Source organism: Nomascus leucogenys, unplaced genomic scaffold, assembly GCF_006542625.1.
Source record: "Nomascus leucogenys isolate Asia unplaced genomic scaffold, Asia_NLE_v1 000795F_89503_qpd_obj, whole genome shotgun sequence".
Classification (NCBI taxonomy): domain Eukaryota; kingdom Metazoa; phylum Chordata; class Mammalia; order Primates; family Hylobatidae; genus Nomascus; species Nomascus leucogenys.
In genome coordinates this window covers 59,075-82,768 of record NW_022095912.1, presented here as the reverse complement: position 1 = coordinate 82,768, position 23,694 = coordinate 59,075, and the positions used below count along the sequence as shown (strand labels likewise).

Genomic DNA, 23,694 nt, shown 5'->3' with positions numbered 1-23,694 from the left:
TAAATCACATGTTAGGAAAACAGTAAAGAATAAGACACGGTTCCTGACCTCAGGGAACTTATAGGACCCCATTCCCTGAAATTCCATTCATCATTTTCAAAATATGTATTTGGTTGTAATCTGGGAATAGCTGTCTCTGCTCACCTGCCCCCATCCTTCTCTGCAAGCTACAAGAAGCAAAGTAAAGGCTTCATCTTCTTACTCTCCTCTTTCCCCTCCAGTGTACAGCAGAATGGTCAAACACTCCACTGAATCTTAAAATGCAGAGTCTGCACCCCACTGTGCATATGACCTAAAAGCCCGCTTCTGCCAGTTAAGGCGAATTTAACACAGTACTTTCAAATGTAGTATTAAAAGAAAATGATTAAAATATAATTGCTTCAGTAACTCTAACATTGGGTGGTCCACTTAGGAGAGGCTGTTATTTTCTTTTGGGATTTGCTCTAGCTAGCCAATTTTCTACGGTAACCATTTTCTACTTCCGTAATTAAAGGAGACATAAGTGAGATGAAAAATACATTTACGATCTATGTGAGGGTCTAGGCAGTTTATCAAGCCACGTATCACACTGCCCAATCCTACCACCGCGGGCCAAGCTCTGCCAGTTCTCACCTGGTTTACGGCCATGGCATCCCAACTGGTCTCCCACTTCCACCCTGACAGCCTGCAAACTCTCCTCAACACAGCTGCCAGAAGGATCACGCTGCTCCTCTGTTAGGAACCTTCCAGGGGCACCAATTCTCACCCAGAGTTATAGGCAAAGTGGCTCACCAGGCCCTGCACAATCTGCCCTGTCACCTCCCTGAACCTCTTTCTGCCTCCTCCTTCCTTGCTCATTCCCTCCACTCCAGCCACCCCGGGCTCCTTGGGGTGCCCCAAACCCTTCAGCGCACTCCTGCCTCAGGACTTTTGCACGTGCCATTCCCTCAGTCTTACACTCTTCCTGCAGGAGTGAAGTATGGTTCTCTCGTTCTTTGCCTTCGGGTTGTTGCTCAAATGTCACCTTCACAGGAAGGACTTCCCAAAAACACCCTATGTACAACTGCAACCCCTGTCTCCACCCTGATACTGTACGATCTCCTTTCTTCCTTTATTTTTCTAGAGAACACTTATCACCTTCTACTGTACTTTCTAACTTATGCATCTATACATGTATTGACCCTTCCTGTCATTAGAACATGAGGTCTAGCCAGGTGCGGTGGCTCACACCTGTACTCCCAACACTTTGGGAAGCCGAGGCAGGCAGATCACTTCAACTCAGGAGTTAGAGAACAGCCTGGGCAACATGGTGAAACCCCATCTCTACGAAAAATACAAAAATTAGCTGGGCATGGTGGCATGCGCCTGTGATCTCAGCTACTCAAGAGGCTGAGATGGGAGGATCACTTCAGCCCTGGAGGCAATGGTTGCAGTGAAATGAGATCATACCACTGCACTCCGGCCTCAGCCACACAGTGAGAACCCTATCCTTAAAAAAAAAAAAAAAAAATGAGGTCCACAGGGACAAGAATTTTTGCCTCTTTTGGTCACTGCTGTATCCCCAGTCCTGGAATGGTGCCTGAAATGTATGTCACTGGCACTCAATAAATATATTTCACTGAATGAGCAGATTTAACTAGGAATCCACCTCTGTACAATAAGGACATCATGTGTAAGAATACAATACCAGATTGCACTTTTTCCAACAGCCCTTCCAGATACAATAATTGATTTTTTTTTGTAAACATGTTTGCAACACCTGTGCCTAGGGATGGGAACTCAAACACCTGTCCCTCCAGAACACAGGAAAGCCTTACCTCGATTTTCAGCTGTCATGCTCCACTGTGAAGTTAAGTCTGGAAGGTGCCACATCAAAGGTAATCCTCTCCCCTCGATAGAACGGAATCTGGAAGGAAGAGTCTGTTAATCACTAAGAACCACTAACATGATCAATCAGCAATATTAATAATCGATCTAGCAGCCCACAAGTGACAAGGGATTCAAGACAGACCAAGAGAAACATTCATCATAACTGTTGCACATGTGAAAAAAGGAAGCCTTGCCCTTTTTATAGCTATTACTAAGGGGTGAGTATCTCATCTTAAGTAAGTTACTGCTTAACAGCGTGTTCAGAGAAGTGCAGGCCAACCATCTTTTCCTTTAACACCCAAACAGCATTGGCTTTTACTGTGTCATGAGAGTCCCAGACATAAACAGAAGGGAAATCTGCTTCACTCACCACAGTGTAGCCCCCACTTGGCAATGAATAGAAGGAGAATGAGCCATCTTCTCTGGAGACCGTGTAGCACAAATACACCAGACTCTCATCTTGGGGCTGGAACCCAGGCACTGGTGAGACATTGCAGCCCAGGACATCCTATGCCAGGAGGGGAAAAAAGACAAGACTTCCTTTTCCATTTACATGTTCTGAATACCATCAATTAGCCATATCATAGGAAAATTTTTCTAAGTTTCATGTCAATATATATATTTCTGAAATCCAAGACACATTAATACAGATAAAAGGAACAAAAATCTTCACATTCAAGTTGTAAAGTTAAAAACTGGCACAGTCTTCTCGGGAAAAATGACATGACTGTCCTTCCTTATGATAGGCCACCATTCTCCAAATAAGGAAACGGAGGCTTAGGAAGGTAATGTGACCGGCCCAGGGTCACACAGCTAGGAAGAGGCATTTGTTTAAACCTGAGATTTGTTTAACCCCAGGTCTGATTTCAAAGCCTGTGTACTTTCCATCACATACCACTGCCTCCCAGTGTAGATGTGCAATGTCTTGTGAGTCAACAGAGACACATGATACTCTTGATTTTTTTTTTTTTTTTTTTTGAGACAGTCTCACTGTCACCCAGGCTGGAGTGCAGTGGCGTGATCTCAGCTCACTGCAACCTCCACCTCCCGGGTTCAAGCGATTCTACTGCCTCAGCTTCCCATGCAGCTGGGACTACAGGCACGTGCCAATATGCCCGGCTAATTTTTTTGTATTTTTAGTAGAGACGGGGTTTCATAATGTTGGCCAGGCTGGTCTAAAACTCCTGACCTCAAGTGATCCGTCCACCTTGGCCTCCAAAAGTGCTGGGATTACAGGCATGAGCCACCACACCCAGCCTGAGACACACGATATTCTTAAGTGTTAAAATGATAAATCAAACCAGACCTGCATTTTTTAAAACAGTACGTTCTGGTCTATAATCCCCCACCCTCCTACCCTTCACACCATCTCTTTTGTTCTTTTCTTTGCTTACCTCTTTAGTTACTAAAGAAGAAAAGAGAAGAAACTTCACCCCTTTCATGGGCTCCCCATCACTTCGGACAGAGCCAGACACATTGTAGCCAGCAACTATGAGGGGACTGGCCGCATCGGCATTGGAGTTGGTTACACACACTGTCGTGCTTGCCTGTAACAGAAAAAGATTTTAACTTGCGAAAAAATAAATACTTGCAAAGTGTCTAACAACATGAGGACAGGCTGAACCTAAGATATTAACTGGGAAATGTAATCTATAAAATTGCTTATTCAGTATGATCACTTTTTTTTTTTTTTTTGAGACACAGCCTCACTGTGTCACACAGGCTTGAGTGCAATGGCACAACCTCGGCTCACTCCAACCTCTGCCTCCTGGGTTCAAGAGATTCTCCTGCCTCAGACTCCCAAGTAGCGGGGATTACCCGCGCTTGCCACCATGCCCGGCTAATTTTTGTATTTTTAGTAGAGATGGGGTTTCACCATGTTAGTTAGGCTGGTCTCGAACTCCTGACCTCAGGTGATCCACCCGCCTCAGCCTCCCAAAGTGCTGGGATTACAGGCATGAGCCACCACGCCTGGCTGATCATTATTTTTTAATGCCCAAAATGAAGTGAAAGGAAATGTGGCAAAATGTAAATAATACTGATTTTGTCTATACCGTGCTATTTTACTTGTATACTTTTCCAACTTCCAAAATTTCTGTTTCCACTGCTTTATACTCCTCTATATGTTCCAATTTTTTTAATGAGCATATTTTGCTTTTTTTCTATTTTTAATGATATATACTGTTAACTGAAGATTAGCCTAAAGCTGCCTCCTTACATATTTTAAGTTTGGCCTAAAGGTTTCTCTGTGCATATTGCCAAGTCTCAGCCAATTCAAGTAGCCATCCTTCAACTACTCACAGGCGGCCAACTGTTCAAACCGTGTGCAAATAAGACAAATGTCCAGCTGTAACCGATCCAACTGTTTCTGTACCTCACTTCCGCTTTCTGCCCGTCACTTTCTTTTTCTGTCCATAAACCCTTTCCAATCACACAACAGTGCCACAGTCGCTGTAAACCTATTCTGGCGCAGAGGGCTGCCCAATGGACAAATTATTCTATGCTCAATTAAACTGTTTAATTTGTCTTAAGTTGTTCTTTTCATAATATGTGTATATTTTTAAACATTTTTGTTAAGGTACAATAAACAAAGAGAAAAGTGTACATATTCTAAGCATACAGCACAGGGCTTGTCACAAATTGGGTACTGGTTACCCAACAGAATAGCACCAGCAAGCCAGAAGCGCCCCTCACAGTTGCTTCTGGTCACTAACCCCCCAGGAGAATAAACATTATCCTGACTTCTAACAACATGCTTTACTTGAAAATCCCAATCTCATAATAAACTCAGATTCTTCTATGGAGACAATTGACATATAATGTAAACCTTAAAATCTCTTCTATTTATAAACATGTAAGCTCTTTCATTTCGAATAAATTTTTTTTTTTTTTTTTTTGAGACGGAGTCTCACTCTGTCACCCAAGCTGAAGTGCAGTGGTGCAATCTTGGCTCACTGCTACCTCCACCTCCCAGGTTCAAGCGATTCTCCTGCCTCAGCCTCCCGAGTAGCTGGGATTACAGGTGCATGCCACCATTCCCGGCTAATTTTTTTGTATTTTTAGTAGAGATGCGGTTTCACCATGTTGGCCAGGCTGGTCTCCAACTCCTGACCTCAAGTAATCCGCCCACCTCAGCCTCCCAAAGTGCTGGAATTACAGGCACGAGCAACTGCGCCCAGCCTCGAATAAAATATTTTTAAATGTTGCTGCAGAAGAGAAAAACCCCCAAAACCAAAAGTCATAAACAGTAAGAAGAGACATCTAGGTGTGAAACTATCATCAATTATAAATGCATAAAACCTACAGAGTAAAAAGAGTAACAAAACCTATAGAGTAGAAGCTGAGATACTGATTCCAAAGCTTCTTTAGCAAAAATGAGATACAGCTTCAATACTAACACAGAAGCTAACATGTCAAGATGTCCCTTAAGTCTTATTTTAATTTGGTCTTTCACGGCTATTACAGAACCTCACCTACTAGGTGGAGTTCCTTTTTTGATCTTTGACTATAAACTATTTCAGTCAAACAAAAAAAAGAGATGCTAAAGAACACTTACATACCTTCTAACCAGCTAAAGAAATTTTAAAAAACACAATTCAAGATGCTGGCATACCCCCAAGTCCCCCTCCTCCCTCTTTCTCTAGAAGTCAGTATCATTTTGAACAGTGTCTGCTATTCCCATGTATGTCTTCATAATTTTTCTACATAAGAGTGTAACCTTCCTGTCTCTACTAAAAATACAAAAATTAACTGGGCATGGTGGCAGGCGCCTGTAACCCCAGCTACACAGGAGGCTGAGGCAGGAGAATCGCTTGAACCCAAGAGGCGGAGGTTGCAATGAGCCAAGATCGTGCCATTGCACTCCAGCCTGGGCAACAACGGCAAGACCTCATCTCAAAAAAAAAAAAAAGACTGTATCCTTAGCTAGGTGCAGTGGCACATGCCTGCAGTTCCAGATCCTCGGGAGGCCAAGGCAGAAGGATCACTTAAGGCCAGGAACCAGAGGCTACAATGAGCCATGAATGTACTCTAGCCTTGGAAACAGAGCAAGACCCTGTTGCAAAAAAAAAAAAAAAAAAAAAAGACTATCTGGCCGAGTGCACTCGTTTACACCTGTAATTCCACCACTTTGAGAGCCCGAGGCTGGTGGATCATTTGAGGCCAGGAGTTCGAGACCAGCCTGGCCAACATGGCAAAATCCCATATATACTAAAAATACAAAAATTAGCTGGGCGTGGTGGCGCATCCCTGTAATTCAGCTGCTCAGGAGACTGAAGCAGGAGACTCGCTTGGACACAGGAGGCCGAGGTTGCAAATGAGCCAAGATCACGCCACTGCACTCCAGTCTTGGCAACAGAGCGAGACTCCGTCTAGTTTAAAATAGCTGTAGTTAAAAAAACAGATCTATTTCACAGCAGGAAGACAACACTGTCACCTAAAACTGAAACTAACACAAGCAACATCTGCTACAGTGAGGAGTTACACCTTATAAATAACCACCAAACTAAACAACAGCACCATTGCTTCTTCATCTAGTCCTGGAGAAACCATAAATTCTCTTCATATCCTAAATTGAAAAGCCCTACATTTGTCCCAAGACCAGCATATTACTGGCATGGCTATAGACGTAGCTGTCACACTCACCTCTTTCAATGCCCAGGTCGGATGAGTTGCGAGGATTTCATAATCTCCAGGCAGAACTTTAAAAAATGCAAACCTAAGAAATAAAAAATAACCATTTAACTTTCTCCAAACAACCCAAGTATTTCTAATTGTATGACTAACGTTGGCAGCACAAGAAAGCAATGTTGGAATTATCGCAAACTTTCATTAGCTTGTTAAATGAGCACGAATGAAATTCAATCCTTCACTGTACAAATCTGCATAAAAGAGCGCTTATTGAGCACTTACTGTATGCCAAGAGATGTGCTCCATGTGCTGATAGGAAGGAGGAGTGCTTATGTCTCCCTTAATCTCAAGAATTTCTGGCATAAAACCATTCCTTGTAGCACAGCAGGGATCAGTCACAGAACATTTGACTGGGTTTGACAGAGGTGACAGGCGTGAACTGACAAGGAGAAGGGGACAGAGTGTCCAAGGGAACACGTGGGAAGGGAGAAGTGGGGTGAAAAGAACAGAACAGATGCACAGGCTGAGGGAGACGCTGACCCAAGATGATGCCAACGACACAGGGCGGGGTAAACTATGACAAGCATTGAATCCCAGAAAAAAGCCTTTAGAGAAACACAGATAAGCCATTCTGGGTTTTTGCACAAAGAAACTGAGATAAGAAACCAGCAGCTCATGAAAATTACTAGCCATAGACAGACTAACACCAGAGTGAGCCGAGCTAAAGCTGGAAATGCTGCTGCCGGTATACTAACATGTTTATCCCTTCAAATTTGTAAGGCAACTGACAAATTAGAAGACTAAGTCCAGTGAAATGAACTAGAAAACGCATTTGATTTCTTCTTCTGTGGTATTTTATTATATCAAATCTTGCCTGTAATAACTGGATAGGGCTTGGAAATCACATTACTACAAAGTATCGGTAAGATTGAGCTTCTGTTTCACTTTCATAATAGCCCAGTGCTACATGTTTCATTGTTGCAGTTAGTGCAGATGAAAGGTATTCAGAAGGCTCAAGACACTGCTTTTTTCTAGTAAGGTCAACACCAAACTACTAGCCCAGAAAAAAAATTACAGCTCCATATTCCTGCTACACACCAGGGCTGGAGAGGCACCAGTAAAGCAGAAGTAAATGTTATTTCAAAAATGAAAACTAGTTTCAACAATAATAACTTTAAAATTGAATAACTTACTGACAAACTCATTATAAACTTCTATTTTGCAATTTAGCCAGTTTGTATATTAACAGAGTTAGTAATGATTTGAACGCTTTCAGAATTATCAGTTTGAACTATTCTGGTGTTAATCTTGGCATATCTGTTAACATTTACAACTCAACTATATACATCCATTAAATAAATGCTTTAAATCTGACTCAGTAAGGTCAGCTAGGCATCAGTTCCAACTACAAAACAGTTTTGATATAATAATGATAATGATTTTTTTCTAATCATAACTGAGCTAATCTATTTGAGCTAATATGCCAGGCAGCTTGAAGTAATAATATTAATTTCATCTTTCCAGTAACCTTAGAAGATAGGTTTCACAATTATCTTAATTTACAAAAGAGGAAACTGAGGCACAGAGGGGTTAAGGAACTTGCCCTAGGTCAACCAGCCAGCAAATGGGGGAGCTGGGATTCAAGCCCAGGCTGGCAGACTCCAGAGCCAGGCTGAGCTGCTAAATGAAGACCCACTAAGCCCCAGGCCTTGAAGCAGGTGCTTTATGGGTATTAACTCTTTTTTTGTTTGTTTGAGACAGGGTCTTGCTCTGTTGCTGAGGCTGGAGCCCAGTGGCACATGATCACGGCTCACTGCAGCCTCAACCTTCCAGGCTCAAGGAATCCTCCTGCCACAGCCTCCTGAGTAGCTGGGACCACAGGAGCATGCCACCACACCCAGCTAATTTTTTTCCCCCATGGGACTCTGCTTGATATAATTTTTTAAATTATTTGTGGAGATTGAGTCTCCCCATGTTGTCCAGGCTGGTCTCGAACTCCTGAACTCAAGTGATCCTCCCATCCTGGCCTCCCAAAGTGCTGGGATTATAGGCGCAAGCCAATGTGCCTGGCCAGTATAAACTCATATTTAATCACCCCATCAATGCTAGGCAACATGGGTCAAATGGATTCCATTTCACATGTGGGGAACTCAGCACTCTGAGGGGCATGAACTCACCCAAAGTTAAGAGGCTGAATCAGGATCTGAACCCAGAACTCCCTGAATCCAAACTCCCAAACTCAGCTCCATGACCCCTGTCACAGCCTGGCTCTAAGGCAACACTGGGAGACAGGACGCTACTCACTTTCCGCCGGGCTGTGTAACTGTGGACTGGATCTTTGCTTCGGTCCCAGTGTTTCTCAGAGACACTTGAACTCCCGCAGGACCCAGGGGCTGCCCTTTGCTGAGGACCTGCCATGGAGAAGAAGGTTAGGGCCCACCCAGCAAAGCACCCTCCTCTCAAAGCACTGGCAGCCCTGCTTACAACCCCCAGGTGGAGCCAGGAACCTTCTTTGGGTCAAGAATCCCATTGAAAAGATGATATAAATCATGGATGTGTTTCCTAGGGATGAGGCAGGAGAGGGAACAGTAACAGCAAAATAAGACTCTATTTCAATAAATCTAAGACATCATCAGTTAGAGATTCACCATTATTGGTCTGGGCGGGTGTGGTGGCTCACACCTGTAATCCCAGCACTTTGGGAGGCTGAGGTGGGCAGATCACTTGAGGTCAGGAGTTTGAGACCAGACTGGCCAACATGGTGAAACCCTGTCTCAACTAAAAATACAAAAATTAGGGCTGGGCGCGGTGGCTCACGCTTGTAATCCCAGCACTTTGGGAGGCCGAGGCGGGCGGATCACGAGGTCAGGAGATCGAGACCACGGTGAAACCCTGTCTCTACCAAAAATACAAAAAATTAGCCGGGCGTGGTGGCGGGCGCCTGTAGTCCCAGCTACTCGGAGAGGCTGAGGCAGGAGAATGGCGTGAACCCGGGAGGCAGAGCTTGCAGTGAGCTGAGATGGCGCCACTGCACTCCAGCCTGGGCGACAGAGCGAGACTCCGTCTCAAAAAAAAAAAAAAAAAAATTAGGTGGGCGTCATGGCACATGCTTGTAATCCCAGCTACTCATGAGGCTGGGGCAGGAGAATCACTTGAACCCAGGAGGCGGAGGTTGCAGTAAGCTGCGATCACGCCACTGCACTCCAGCCTGGGCGACAGGGAGACTCCATCTTAAAAAAAAAATTAAGTAAGTATACATAAAAATAAAAATACAAAAATTAGCTGGGTCTGGTGGCACATGCCTGTAATCCTAGCTACTGGAGAGGCTGAGGCAGGAGAATTGCTCGAACCCAGGAGGTGGAGGCTGCGGTGAGAGAGACTGCACTACTGCACTCCAGCTTAGGCCACAGAGCGAGACTCTGTCTCAAAAAAAAAGGATCCACCATTATTCTGCAAACCATTGAGAAAGAAAAAACTACCCAAGATCCCCATCTCTAACAAGAAGCCCACACATACAGCTGAGACGGAAGGGCCTCCCCCTCCCCGCAAAGGTAGAGGAGAAAGAAGCCCATCATGAAGAAAAGGACAGGAAGGAAGGGAAGCACATCTCAACCTCAGGCACAGGGTGGGCGGAGGAAAAACGACTCTCCCATGAGAATCTGAATCGCGGGAGCTGGGGCACACACCCCTTAGCACTCTGAATTCATACCACCACGGTGGTCCAAAAAAATCTCAGAATTTAAATGATAGGAATCCTCCCAGGTGAGTGGCAGAAGCAGATGCACGCTCTCTCTGGAAGAAGCTGACTTCAGTTCACCCACAGGGACAGCAAGATGACGAAAGGCTTAGGGAGTGTGTCCTTCCAACTCGGCATCCCTGTGAAAGGCCATCCCTGGGATAAACACTAACAGCGGCTGGGTGCACAGCGTACACCTGTAATCCCAGCACTTTGGGAGGTGGAGGCGGGCGGATCACCTGAGGTCAGGAGTTTGAGACCAGCCTGGCCAACACAGTGAAAGCCCGTCTCTACTGAAAATACAAAAATTAGCCAGGCATGATGGCACACACTTGTAATCCTAGCTACTCGGGAGGGTGAGGCAGCGGGAGGGTGAGGCAGGAGAATCACTTGAACCCGGGAGGTGGAGGCTGCGGTGAGTAAAGATTGCACCACTGCACTCCAGCCTGGGCAACAGAGCAAGACCTTGTCTCAAAATAAAAAATTAAAAAATTAAAAAATAAAAACACCAACAGCCTATGCTCTGGGAGCAGAGAGGATGACCAGCAACCTCAATCTCACTCCTAAATACACCTGCTGCGTTCTACACAGGATGAAGTACAGAGTTCACAGGCTCTCTTGCCCCTTATCCATGGGTCCCCTGTGGGATCAAAGTCCCCAGGTTAAAATATCCTGCATTTTTTTAAAAAAGGATTTAGTATACATTATAGAGTGAACAGGAAAAATAATCAAGTTCCAAAGACAAACCTTGCCGTTCACAGAGAACCCAGTGAAGACAAAGTTGATGTCCCCGCCCTTTGTGCAGATGTCACTGACTCCGTCCACATGGAGCTCCACGGTCGTCGGCTCTGAGGAACGAAGCAGGGGAGGAAACGAGGGCACAAGACACAGAGGCAAGCTTAGCTTTGGGGTACAGTGAACCTGTCTAAGTAGAACGTATTTTTATTGTTAAGTTTTAGATTTACTTTTGAACACTTAATACACTCATGTGTTTCCAAATCCAAAGGTACAAAAAGGTATTCTGGAAAAAGTCTCCCTCTCACCCCTATCCCCCTAGCCTCCTGGTTTCCTGCGCCAGAGGGAACTCGTGTTTAGAGTATAAAATAATTTTACAACAGCCTTTCAGCCAAGTTATATCTTAGAGTTCCACTGAAAATTCAGTGAGCACCAAATAATTTTACTTCCTGAATGCTCATCACTGACCAGGCACTGAGCTGAGTGCCTTTAATCCTCACAATTATCTTAAGAGACAGGCAGTAATAGCTGCAATTTACTGAGGGGTAAATTGAGGCACAGAAAGGTTAAAGGAGCTCCCAAGATCACAGAGCTTCTGAGTGACACAGCCCCAATTCAACCCTAAAAGTCTGGCTCCGGATCTGTTCGCTGACCAAGTTACATGAGCTCAGCCATGTTAAACCAGGACCACAAACTCCAGGGCCACAGGGGCCTCATGGGTTCGAAGCGAGCGGAGCATCCTTGGGGGGACTGTGGCAAATTGAAAGGAGATAACCGCCACTCAAGCCTGCCAACCATTGCCATGCTTTGCCAGAGCTTCCAACTTCTCCGAAAAACTGGAAATCTGATTTTATATACCATCTCTTGATTTTTCAATATCAACAATTAACTCCATTTTTTCTTAACTGAAGAGTTCATCATAGTACGGGTTAAGGTTGAGTTTTTGAAAGGTTAGGAAGAATGTGGGGTAACGAGTAGAGAAAAAAATGGAAAACCATGAGATGAGATTTTCAGGTAAGATGAATTACACACATGCTTGCACGCATACGTGCACACACACACACACAGACTCCAATAAAAAATGGGCAAAAGACTTGAATGGGAATCTTACAAAAATACCTAGCCCATGGCAAATAAACATAAACATATGAAAAAGTGTGCAACCTCATTGGCCATCAGAGGAATGTAAATCAAGGCCACCGTGAGGTAATACCACACCCCCACCAGAAGGGCTAAAATTAAAAAAACTGACTATACCAAGTGTAGGTTAGGATGTGGAGCAATGGAAACCCTTGTACACTGCTGGGAGAACACAAACTGGTGCATCCACTTTTGATGTGTGCAAACACCTAAAGCTGAGCACGTATCAACTCTATGGCTCAGCAACTTTACGCCTGTGATATACTCAGCAGAAATGCAGACACACGTGTATCAAAATATACATACAAGAATGTTCACGGGAGCGCTACTCTTAGTGGCCAAAAGTCGGAAGCAACCCAAATGGCCATAAACAGAGGAGATCACTGATATAAAATACAAATATAAAATATGAATATAGGCCAGGCGCATGCCTGTAATCTCAACACTTTGGGAGGCCAAAGCGGGCAGATCACTTGAGGTCAGGAGTTTGAGACCAGCCTGGGTCAACATGATGAAACCCCATCTCTACTAAAAATACAAATATCAGCCGGGTGTGGTGGTGCGCACCTGTAATCCCATCTACTCAGGAGGCTGAGGCACAAGAATTGCTTGAACCTGGGCAGAAGTTGCAGTGAGCCGAGATCGCATTCTAGCCTGGGCAACAGAGCGAGATTCAGTCTCAAAAAAAAGAAAAAAATAAATAAGATAAAATATAAATATTTATAAAATATAATTTTATATTTATGCATCAGAATTCTGAACAGCAAAGAGAATGAACTAAAGCTACAAATGATACAGATAAAGCTTATAATGTTGAGTGAAAGAAACCAGATATTAAAAAGTACCCTGCATTGCATTTGTATAAAATTCAAAACAGACCAAACAGATCTCTGATTTGTAGAAGGTCAGGGTGGTGGTCACCTGGAGGGTGGGGCGGGATGGCTAATGAGCACCCAGGATGGGGACTTCTGGGGTGCTGGGGAAGTGCTATCTCATCATCTGGATGGTGGGTACATGGGTGTCTTCACTTAGTGAAAATTCACCCAAGGCACTTTTCTGAAAGTATAATTCCATTAAAAAGCTTATCAACAGCACCAGTTGGGGGTAGGGTGGGGGTGGCAAACACAACACTCCTCCAAGCCACCAATCTGGACATCTGCTTTGGCCATGAGCAGGGCTGCATTCCTCTACAGCTTTCTGGAACATACCAGCCAGGCACCCCCAGCCCTACCCCCGACTACAAACTGATAAAAGAGCTGCTCTCACAGAGCCAAATTAGCTGTCAGCTGCCTGAGCTTCATTTTAGCCTTGGTGATGGCAGGCGCTAAATTCTTCCTTGTCTAATGCACAAGCAAGCCTGATATCAACAACGGTGATCTGTACTCCTCTCCCCAAGCCATGGACTGGGGTCACCCACACCTGCTCTACTGAAACATCAAGAGTCTCTCCTCTTCAAAAATGTAAACTACATCAAAACAGACCCTCTCTTCTGATCTCAACCCCATCCCCAACTCTCCAGCTATGCTTGAAGGCAGTTATATGAGGAAAGTTTGGAGCTTTTGTTGGGATGTGTGCAGAAGGGCTGTTTCTGAATACTGAGTACTTGCTAATTACGTGCCAGCCACTCTGAACACTCAGTACTGGTTTATTAATCCTCCAAGTACCCAGTGGGGCAGGGACTATAACTACCCTGGCTCGACAGTGAGGAGCCAGTCTGACACAGGGGAAGTAACTTGCCCAAGGTTATTAAGCTGGTAAGGCTTCAGGGTGACAGTCTTCTCATCTCGTGGGACATAAATCTGGATTTTTATGACAAATCTCACAATGTTTAAATGTTTCAATTAATTCCACAAAAAATTAAAAAACTGAGGGTGCTAAAAAAGAAGCCATCCTGGGACAGGAACCAAGTCCCCACTCTTGATTTCTATACTATTCTACGGCCACGTAATGAGTGAAACTGCAAGGGAAGAGTTTACAGAAAGGTAGAAGAAAAGATGTCTATTTTTCAAAGGTAACAGAAGTCTTAAGGTAGATTAAGGTAAATCGGAACTAAACCAGAGTGATGGGGGCAGGGAGGGGAGGAATACAAACCCTCTTCCATACTGGAAATGATCCTTAATATTTTAATAGTTTATGCATTCTGCTAGCCTAAATTAGTATTTGGCATATCATCTAATCTTTTACAAAGAATGTCTAGTGATTCAGTTAACTTACCAAAACTCCACCCTAGGGGAGGCTCAATCTTCAGAATGAAATCCCCCTAAAAGGAAAAAAAGAAAATGTAATTTCAAGAAATGAGAATTGTGACTCTGGCTTAATTTAGTGTTATCATTTAATCTAAAATTTTTACACCGGAAATGAAATTCTAAGAGTAAGCCTTGTTCTTCTAAATGGTACTGAACACTGTGATTCTCTTCAGATGCTACAAGCTGAAGCTGAACACCAGAAGTTTTCATCTAAACAATCAGAAGACAGTGCTGAAGCCCATTCGTGAGTTCTAAAGACACTAGGATCGGCCACTCAATGTCTTTTAATACTAAACATACTATAATTCTATTAATTGAGTCTCCCATTAAGCCTTCACATGCCTGCAGTTGCACAAGTTAGCATGTATCTACAGGAACTATAGTCACCTCTTACAACTAGATTTGGCCAGGCATAGTACCTCACACCTATAATCCCAACATAGTGGGAGGCCAAGGCGGGAGGGTCACTCGAGGCCAGGAGTTCAAGACCAGCCTAAGCAACATAGCAAGACCCCATCTGTACAAAAAATGTTCTTAAAAAATTAGCTGGGTGTGGTGGCAGGTGCCTATAGTCTTAGCGACTCAGGAGGCAGAGGCAGGAGGATCACCTGAGCCCAGGTCAATGCTGCAGTGAACCATAATCATGCCACCGCACTCCAGCATGGGCAGCAGAGGGAGATCCTGTCTCTAAACAATACACTACCTCATTAATTCAATAAATAAAACTGGATTTTACTTATCAACCCTGGTTTCTTTCTTTTTTCTTTTTTTTTTTTTGGAGATGGAGTCTCACTCTGTTGCCCAGGCTGGAGGGAAGTGGTGCAATCTCGGCTCACTGCAACCTCCGTCTCCTAGGTTCAAGCAATTCTCCTGACTCAGCCTCCCGAGTAGCTGGAACTACAGGCATGCACATGACACCCAGCTAATTTTTTTGTATTTTAGTAGAGATGAGGTTGCACCATGTTGCCCAGGGTGGTCTCGCACTCCTGAGCTCAGGCGATCCACCTGCCTCAACCTCCCAAAGTGCTAGGATTACAGGCATGAGCTACTACATCCGGCCTCCTGGTTTCTTGAGACTGATACTGATACTACTTAAAAATTAATTAAATAGATTTCAGGACAGACCCAGCTAGTCCATCTCTAGAAATCACTCCTATGCATTCTGGATGAAGAGTTAAGTTCAAGAATATTTCCTAGTGTGTTATTTTAAAATTACCATTATTTTAAAATTGAGGAAAGTCTATATGTCCAAATAGTTAAATTAGTTTGGGTTTGACTCTGACACACCACGCAGCGATTAAAAAGAAGGCAGTAGGCCGAGCATGGTGGCTCATGCCTGTAATCCCAGCACTCTGGGAGACTGAAGTGGGCAGATCACCTGAGGTCTGGAGTTCAAAATCAGCCTGGGCAACATGGTGAAACCCCATCTCTACTAAAAATACAAAAAAAATTAGCTGGGCGTGGTGGTGGGTGCCTGTAATCCCAGCTACTTGGGAGGCTGAGGCAGAAGAATCACTGGAACCCAGGAGGCAGAGGTTGCAGTGAGCCGAGATCGCACCACTGCACTCCAGCCTGGCTGAGACTCTGTCTCAAAAAAAAAAAAAAAAAAAGGCAGTAGATCTATCTATGCTAATGTTGAAAGCATACAAGAGGAAAAAACCAAATGTCCCTCTGGTACTGAAAGCATTAACACAGGGCAGAAAATGAAACTGCAGAATAAATCCTATTGTTTGATTCCATTTGTATTAAAAAATATATCAAAATCAAAACTATGTATATTGACTATTTTTGCAACTTCCTATGAATCTGTATTTCCAAATAAAAGGTTTGTATGTGAGAGGATGGGATTGTATAGATAGAGGTGTTTGTGGATACGCATCTATGTGCATGTGTGCTTGTGTGTATTTGCATATATGCATATGCATGTGTATCCGTGGATATCTGAATAACTATAAATAGAAAGCAATCTGTTAGGATGCACATGAAAATTTTATAAGAGGGCCAGAAACAGTGGCTCACACCCGTAATCCCAGCACTTTGGGAGGCTGAGGCAGGTGGTTCACCTGAGGTCAGGAGTTCGAGACCAGCCTGGCCAACATGGCAAAACCCCGTCACTACTAAAACTACAAAACATTAGCTGGGTGTGGTGGCGGGTGCCTGTAATCCCAGCTACTCGGGAGGCTGAGGAAGGAAAATGGCTTGAACCTGGGAGGTGGAGGGTGGAGTGAGCCAAGATCCTACCACTGCACTCCAGCCTGGGCGACAGAGTGAGACTCCATCTCAAAAGAAGAAAAAAAAAAAAAAACCTTTATCAGAGTATCAGACGTTATCACTACAGAGGGAGGTAAAATTGGAGGGAAAAGGGTACAAATTTATTTCACATACTTCTAAAGACCTTGACTTTTTTTCACAAAGCTCATGAATTCACGTATTACTTGTACAATTGTTTTAACAACACTTTAAGCTGCTTGCAAGTAACGGGTTCCATGAAATCAGAGTTTCTCACCCCTGGCACTACTGACATCTAGGCTGTCGTGGGCAGCACTGTAGCACATTTAGCTCCACGCCTGGCCACTACTCGCTGGGTAACTGTAGCGCACAGCCATGGATGTCACAACAAAAACGTCTCTAGACATTGCCAAATGGCCCTAAAGACACAGAGAGCCACTGTATTCGTCAAGGCAGTTTGTAAGTCGTCTCCTCCGAATGTGGCTAGGATTACCATATAGCACTAATAATTTACAAAACAGATGAGCATTTGCTAGTGTAGGAAAGGGCATGGTTAGTGCAGCCTGGTGAGGCACACTAGTGACTTCCCATCAGAAGTGACAAGCAGTCCCCTCTTACCTTATCATACAAAGGGATCATAAAGTAACCATTATTAGGGGCACAGTCTGTCTGGTATTTCAAAGTCCCATGCTTGGTGTACAGCTTTATCTGGAAAGGAAGGAAGCAAAGCAGAAATCATAACATTGCCTTTGGGAATTAACTACATGTTACACCTGAATGCACTCAGTCAGTATGCATTCACTGAGGACCTACTGTATGCCAGCTTTCAACACGGGGCATTACTGGGGACAGAGGGAAATCAACAAACTCTCCTCAAATCATGTGACTCAATGTTTTTCAGATTAGAAACCACCTACAGCCTATTACAATGCCTTGTTTTTCAATGCTTTTCTGTTTATTTTAGTGGCTGTCTCTAGGTTGCTCCTGTTAAGTTTCTGGGTCTCAAACACATTTGCAAACTTTGCCATTAGTAAGGTGCTTATTAACATGCAAATTCCTGGCTGGGCATGGTGGCTCATGCCTGTAATCCCAGCACTGCAGGAGGCTGAGGTGGGCCAATCACTTGAGGTCAGGGATTTGAGACTAGCCTGGCCAACAAGGTAAAAGGCTGTCTCTACTAAAAATACAAAAAAAGTTACCCAGGCATGGTGGCAGGCACCGGTAGTCCCAGCTACTTGGGAGGCTGAGGCAAGAAAATTGTTTGAACCGGGGAGGCGGAGGTTGCAGTGAGCCAAGACCATGCCACAGCACTCCAGCCTGGGAGACAGAGTAAGACTCCATCTCAAAAATAATAATAAAAAAATAAGATAAAGTAAAATAAAATGCAAATTCCTGGGGCCCACCTCTATTTCTCAACTAAAGGTGTGGAATGAGGGCCAGAAACCTTCTTACTAACTCTGAATAATTTCAAATACGTGGAGCAACATTCATCTAGAAACTTAATTTTCTCATTACTTTCATTCTCAGAATGACGAGTTAATGGGTGCAGCAAAACAACATGGCACATGGATACATATGTAACAAACCTGCACATTGTGCACATGTACCCTAAAACCTAAATAATAATAAAAAAAAAAAGACACTTAATATCTGTCCTCTCTTCAAGGACTCTCTCAAACTCTTACATTCTGAGCATTACCAGACACAAAGTGTTAACCCAGTAAGATGCCCAAATACCATCTGAGTCTTCCACGTGTTGCGTGGCCTTGGGCAAGCTCATGTTCGGTTTCTTCAGGTGTAGACAGAGAGCCACTCCTTGTCATGTGGTTGTACAGATTCACATCAACGCATATTAAGCTCTTGCTACAGAATATGGATTCAAAGAAAAATCAGTTTGCGGCCAGGCATGGTGGCTCATGCCTGTAATCCCAGCACTTTCGGAGGCCAAAGAAGGAAGATCACTTGAGCCCAGGAGTTCAAGACCAGCCTGGACAACATAGCCAGACCTCATTCCTACTAGAAAAAGAATTAGCTAGGCATGATGGCATGTGCCTGTAGTCTCAGCTACTCAGGAGGCTGGGGCAGGAGGATTGCTTGAGGCCAGGAGTCAGAGGCTTTGGTGAGCTATGATGGTGCCACTGTACTCCAGCCTGAGCAACAGCGTGAGACCCTGCCTCAAAATAAAATAAAATAAATAAAATGGAAAAAGCAGTTTGTATTACTATTTAATATCTCTCTCTGAAGAAAAAGGCAACACAGTGTAATACGTAGGGAACATACTGGGCTCAAGGAAAATTTCCTAAATGTACCTGCACAGCTCAACCACTCTGAGGCTCAGTTTCCATGTCTGTAAAAGGAAGCAGTTGGGTCTGATGCATCTAAAAGCCTCACCTCCAAAATGCTAATGCTCTATGACCACGAAACAAACCATGACACGAGCTGCAATGAAGCAGTCTAATCTTACCAGCTAAGAAGATGTACAAAGTGACTAACTCATAACACGAACATTTGAACATTTGGGAAAGGAGTCATGTGAAATAAGGTTAAGCCTGTATGTAAAGTTCTCTGAGGGCAGTGACCACAACTTCATTCCCCAGTGCCTGAGACAGTGTCTTGCTTACTGTAGGTACTCAGTGAATTTGCTACAGGTGACAAAGAGATTCAGATGCATGCATTTAAGGCAGGGACTGGAAATTCACCAGCCTAGAAGGGTTAGGGAGGCAACATCAAGGGGCATTCATCCAAAGGGATTCGGATCACTACACAACCCAAGCCAAGTGTGGCAGCCCAAAGATCCGCTGGTTTTCCAGAGAAATAAAGAAGCCACTCCTTATTATGAAACCTCCTGATTGTTACAGTATTACCAACCAGTATAATTTTTTTTTTTTTTTACAGTAAGGTCCCTGTTAGAGAACAAAATGTCAGTCTCATAAGAGTATGGAGTTTTGTCTGTTCTTTTCACTGTACTGCTATATCCACACTGGGCACAAGGCTTCAGTATGTGCCGGGGCTCAATAAATAGTTGTTGACTCAATGAACATGATGTAAAAACACCCAGGATAGGGGAAAGCTGAAGAAGAATGAAGGCAGTTGCATAGGAACACAAAAAACACCATCAAGAAACGACCAGGACCATGAAGTATCTTGATTATTTCTACGTCTTTCATAAAGTACAATCAGGACACAGGATGGCAATGTAATCTACATCAAGATGGCCAGTATGAAATGTCTGATTTCAGAATTGGAGTTATGAAAGAGTGAGTGTCCCAGACCATCTGGACAGGCAGCCCTTGGGCTTAAGGAACACACTTCATAAGGGGTTACAAAACCTGCTCTCTGCTCTCAAGGTCACTATGAGGATGAGGGTGGAGGGGGTGCTTGTCTTTTCCTTCCTTCCAGAATCCCTGGAAACTACAAGTTGCAAGAGGCCTTACCGGGCAGCTTCTGAAATGCCCTGTGCCGTCTACAACCATACCACCCTGAACGTGCCCTGTGCCCAACGCAGACCTAGGAGGTGGCATGGGCACCCAGAAACATGTACCCAGGAAATCCTAGGAGCCCTGCCGCTGCCAGTGGGTAGATTCATTCAATGCCTGACCTCTGACCTCTTCAGACTGAAAAAGCAGCAAACAAAGGGGCCTTGAAGAAGATCACGGATCCGCTTGTTAAAGAAATATATCTGCTGGGTTCCACTGTTTCTCTCCCAACACCATCCTATAGGTACAAAAACTGAGACATAGAGCAAGGGCAGGTCGCAGAGCTGGTGGGGTGTGGAACTGACTCCCTACCCCTCCCCCAATCCTCAGCAGAACACAGTGCTTCACCCTTCACTGCCAGCCCTGGAACAGCTCAAAGGTGCTTTCAGACGATCTTTGGGGTCTTATTTGGCATTTCCCAGCCTCTTCCTTCGTTTTCTCCTAAATTACCTCGGAGGCACCTGCTCTTTTCCTCTTCCTTGTCCTACCCCACCATAAATCCCCTCCCAAAAATGAGGCCCAAGCTTTGCTCTGGTCGCCTCCCATCTACCCCGACAAATGACATTCTGCCCCTACCTCCATCCATCCCTTTCCTCTTTACGGGAACCTTTCTGGGTCATAATACCACCGGGCTGAAAAACATTTAACAGGACTTTACAACTTAATTGAAAAAAAAAAAAAAAAAATTCCTTCAGCACAAATCTCTAGGGTAATTCCAGTAACTACTCATTAAGGCAATCAGGGCAGCTGGCAACTCTCCATTTTCAGGGGTGGAGGGGAGCGGGAGAAATAAAAATAGCTTTCCAGCCCCAGGGTTTCCAATACTGATCTACTAGGTCAGAATCTATGGGATGGGAATTGATGCTCTTTAAAATCATGCCGCGGGGTTTGGAGGAGCAGTGGATTAGAACTTTGGGGGGTTCTGGGCTGTGGAGCTTGGGGCATAAGACATGTGGTCTCTAGGTTCTGGAATATGGGTTTGGGGCAATCTGAGTTTCAGGGGGTCTGATTCGAGGAGATCTCAGGTCTGTTTTAAAGAAATGGGGTCTGGGCTCCAGGGAATTTGGGGTCGGGGTTTTGAGGATCTGGGGTCTGTGTTCCGGGGATGGAGTCCGGGTTTTGAAGAACCTGAGATCTGGCACCCCTCAGTCCTTAGACGACCCCATGATAAGAATCTCCCCTCCAGCGCCACTGGGGAGGGACTGCAGGGAGCTCGCGGACAGCATAGCCTCCGAAGAGGTAAGGGCTCCAAGGACGCCACACCGCCCGGGGTCAGAGACGAGGCCAGCGCGGCCCAGAGAGGCTGAACCACTGGCCTGGCGACTCGGCGCCGGGGCCGCGGGGCGGGCGCTCACCTCGATGAGCGAGTAGTTGATCTCCACGTCCGACTTGACGAAGCCACCGCAGCCCCCCACGATGTCCTCCGGGCCGTGCGACGGCATCACGCCGCTCAGCAGCAGCACCACCGCGGCGGCGACCACCGCGGGCCCCCGCGGCCCCGCGCCCTGGCCCACCAGCATGGCCCGGCCTCCCCCAGCTAGGCCCTCCGCAGGCAGCCGGGTCCCGCCCCTCACACCGCACGCTGCAGACTCCTTCCTCCTCCCAGGCCGGCCGACAGCCCAGGCCCCGCTGCCGCCCGCCCGCCGCCCCGCCGCCGCCCGCCGCCCGCCCGCCCGCCCGCCCGCCGCCCGCCGCCGCCCGCCGCCGCCGCCGCCCGCCGCCGCCCGCCGCCGCCGCCCGCCGCCCGCCGCCCGCCGCCGCCCGCCGCCGCCGCCCGCCGCCGCCCGCCGCCGCCGCCGCCCGCCGCCGCCCGCCGCCGCCGCCGCCCGCCGCCCGCCGCCCGCCGCCGCCCGCCGCCGCCCGCCGCCCGCCGCCGCCCGCCGCCGCCGCCGCCCGCCGCCGCCCGCCCGCCGCCGCCCGCCGCCGCCGCCCGCCGCCGCCGCCGCCCGCCGCCGCCCGCCGCCGCCGCCAACCGCCCCCAACCGCCCTCAACCGCCACAGCCGCCGCCGCCGCCGCCGCCAACCGCCGCCGCGCACGCGCGCTTCGACCCCACGCTCACAGCCCCAGAAGAGAGAACTAAGGCGATGCTCGGCAAGGAAACAAGGCCATCTCTGCCCTCTAGAGGCCTGGAGGACTCCGCGCAACATCTGGGAGGTGCAACGCAAGGTGCATGCCTACAGGGAGAAGCTCCAAAGATGAATGCTACTTTAGAATTCACCATCACAGCTGGAAAGGACGGGAGATTTTGTTGGCAGAATTATCTAACAACTTTCTCAAACCTTTCTGACCCATATATTTCGCAGGTAAAATATATAATCTCACCAAAAGCTTTAGGGCCGGGTGTGTGGCTCAAGCCTGTAATCCCAGCTCTGTGGGAGGCTGAGGTGGGTGGATCGCTTCATCCCAGGAGTTCGAGACCAGCCTGGGTAATATGGCGAAACCCCATCTCTACACACACACACACACACACACACACACACACACACGAAAAACGCTTTAGGAATTTGTGTAAGCTGGTGTATTTTTCCATGATAAATGATCGATACTTTTTTAAGCGAAACATGTTAATGTTAGCATATTAAAGAAAGTATGTACTTTGGGAGGCCGAGGCGGGTGGATCACGAGGTCAGGAGATCGAGACCCTCCTGGCTAACACGGTGAAACCCCGTCTCTACTAAAAATGCAAAAAATTAGCCGAGCGCCGTGGCGGGCGCCTGTAATCCCAGCTACTCGGAGGCTGAGGCAGGAGAATGGCGTGAACCCGGGAGGCAGAGCTTGCAGTGAGCCGAGATCGCGCCATTGCACTCCAGCCTGGGTGACAGAGCGAGACTCCGTCTCGAAAAAAAAAAAAAAAAGAAAGTATGTAAGATTCATTTTAATCCTAGCTCTAATAACATATGCCTAAAAACAAGTTTGGATGAGTTTTCTTCCCCTAAGCAAGAAGTGCATGCGGTCAGTATACTTTGAATTAGCTCTGCAAGATGAAACATGATTTGCCTGAAAATAAGTTCAAATCCGGCATATTTTGTCCCAAGAGTGAATTCATATGTACACTGAATTTAACTAGCAGTCACCACATCAAAACACACAACAGAGGCCAGGCACCGTGGCTCACGCCTGTAATCCCAGCACTTTGGGAGGCCGAGGCGGGCAGATCATGAGGTCAGGAGATCGAGACCATACTGGCTAACACAGGGAAACCCCGTCTCTACTAAAAATATAAAAAGTTAGCCGGGCGTGGTGACAGGCGCCTCTAGTCCCAGCTACTTGGGAGGCTGAGGCAGGAGAACGGCGTGAACCCAGGAGGCGGAGCTTGCAGTGAGCCGAGATCCTGCCACTGCACTCCAGTCTGGGCGACAGAGCAAGACTCCGTCTCAAAAAAAAAAAAAAATGCTTTTCTAACCTAATATTAGGAATTCTTCCATTTTGCCTCAAAAAAAAAAAAAAAGCTAGTGCTTTTATTTTGATAGGTTTTGTATTTTGTTTCTAAATGACAAAGTAGGACTGGATTTCCTGCTGCAATTTGCCATTGTGGCTAAAACTTAAGCAATAAACAACTAAGAAGCACAGGTTCGAAGTATACAGTAGTCAAACCTTCATGGGGGCGAGGAGGGAATGAAGGGAATGACACATTGACCTCAGGGTCATAATCAT

At 46.0% G+C, this 23,694-nt stretch overlaps 1 protein-coding gene across 1 annotated transcript in view; it reads right to left on the bottom strand.

The window, feature by feature from the left end:
* LOC100588677 (nodal modulator 3-like) overlaps positions 1–21,664 on the bottom strand; it is a 28,027-nt gene extending 6,363 nt beyond the window's left edge. The window contains 9 exon segments of the mRNA XM_030808586.1: positions 1,784–1,885; positions 2,219–2,356; positions 3,243–3,395; positions 6,493–6,565; positions 8,782–8,888; positions 10,961–11,061; positions 14,303–14,348; positions 17,182–17,271; positions 21,395–21,664. Coding sequence (XP_030664446.1) covers positions 1,784–1,885; positions 2,219–2,356; positions 3,243–3,395; positions 6,493–6,565; positions 8,782–8,888; positions 10,961–11,061; positions 14,303–14,348; positions 17,182–17,271; positions 21,395–21,559 — 975 coding nt within the window. The 5' untranslated portion in view covers positions 21,560–21,664.
* Positions 21,665–23,694: the final 2,030 nt, after the last annotated feature.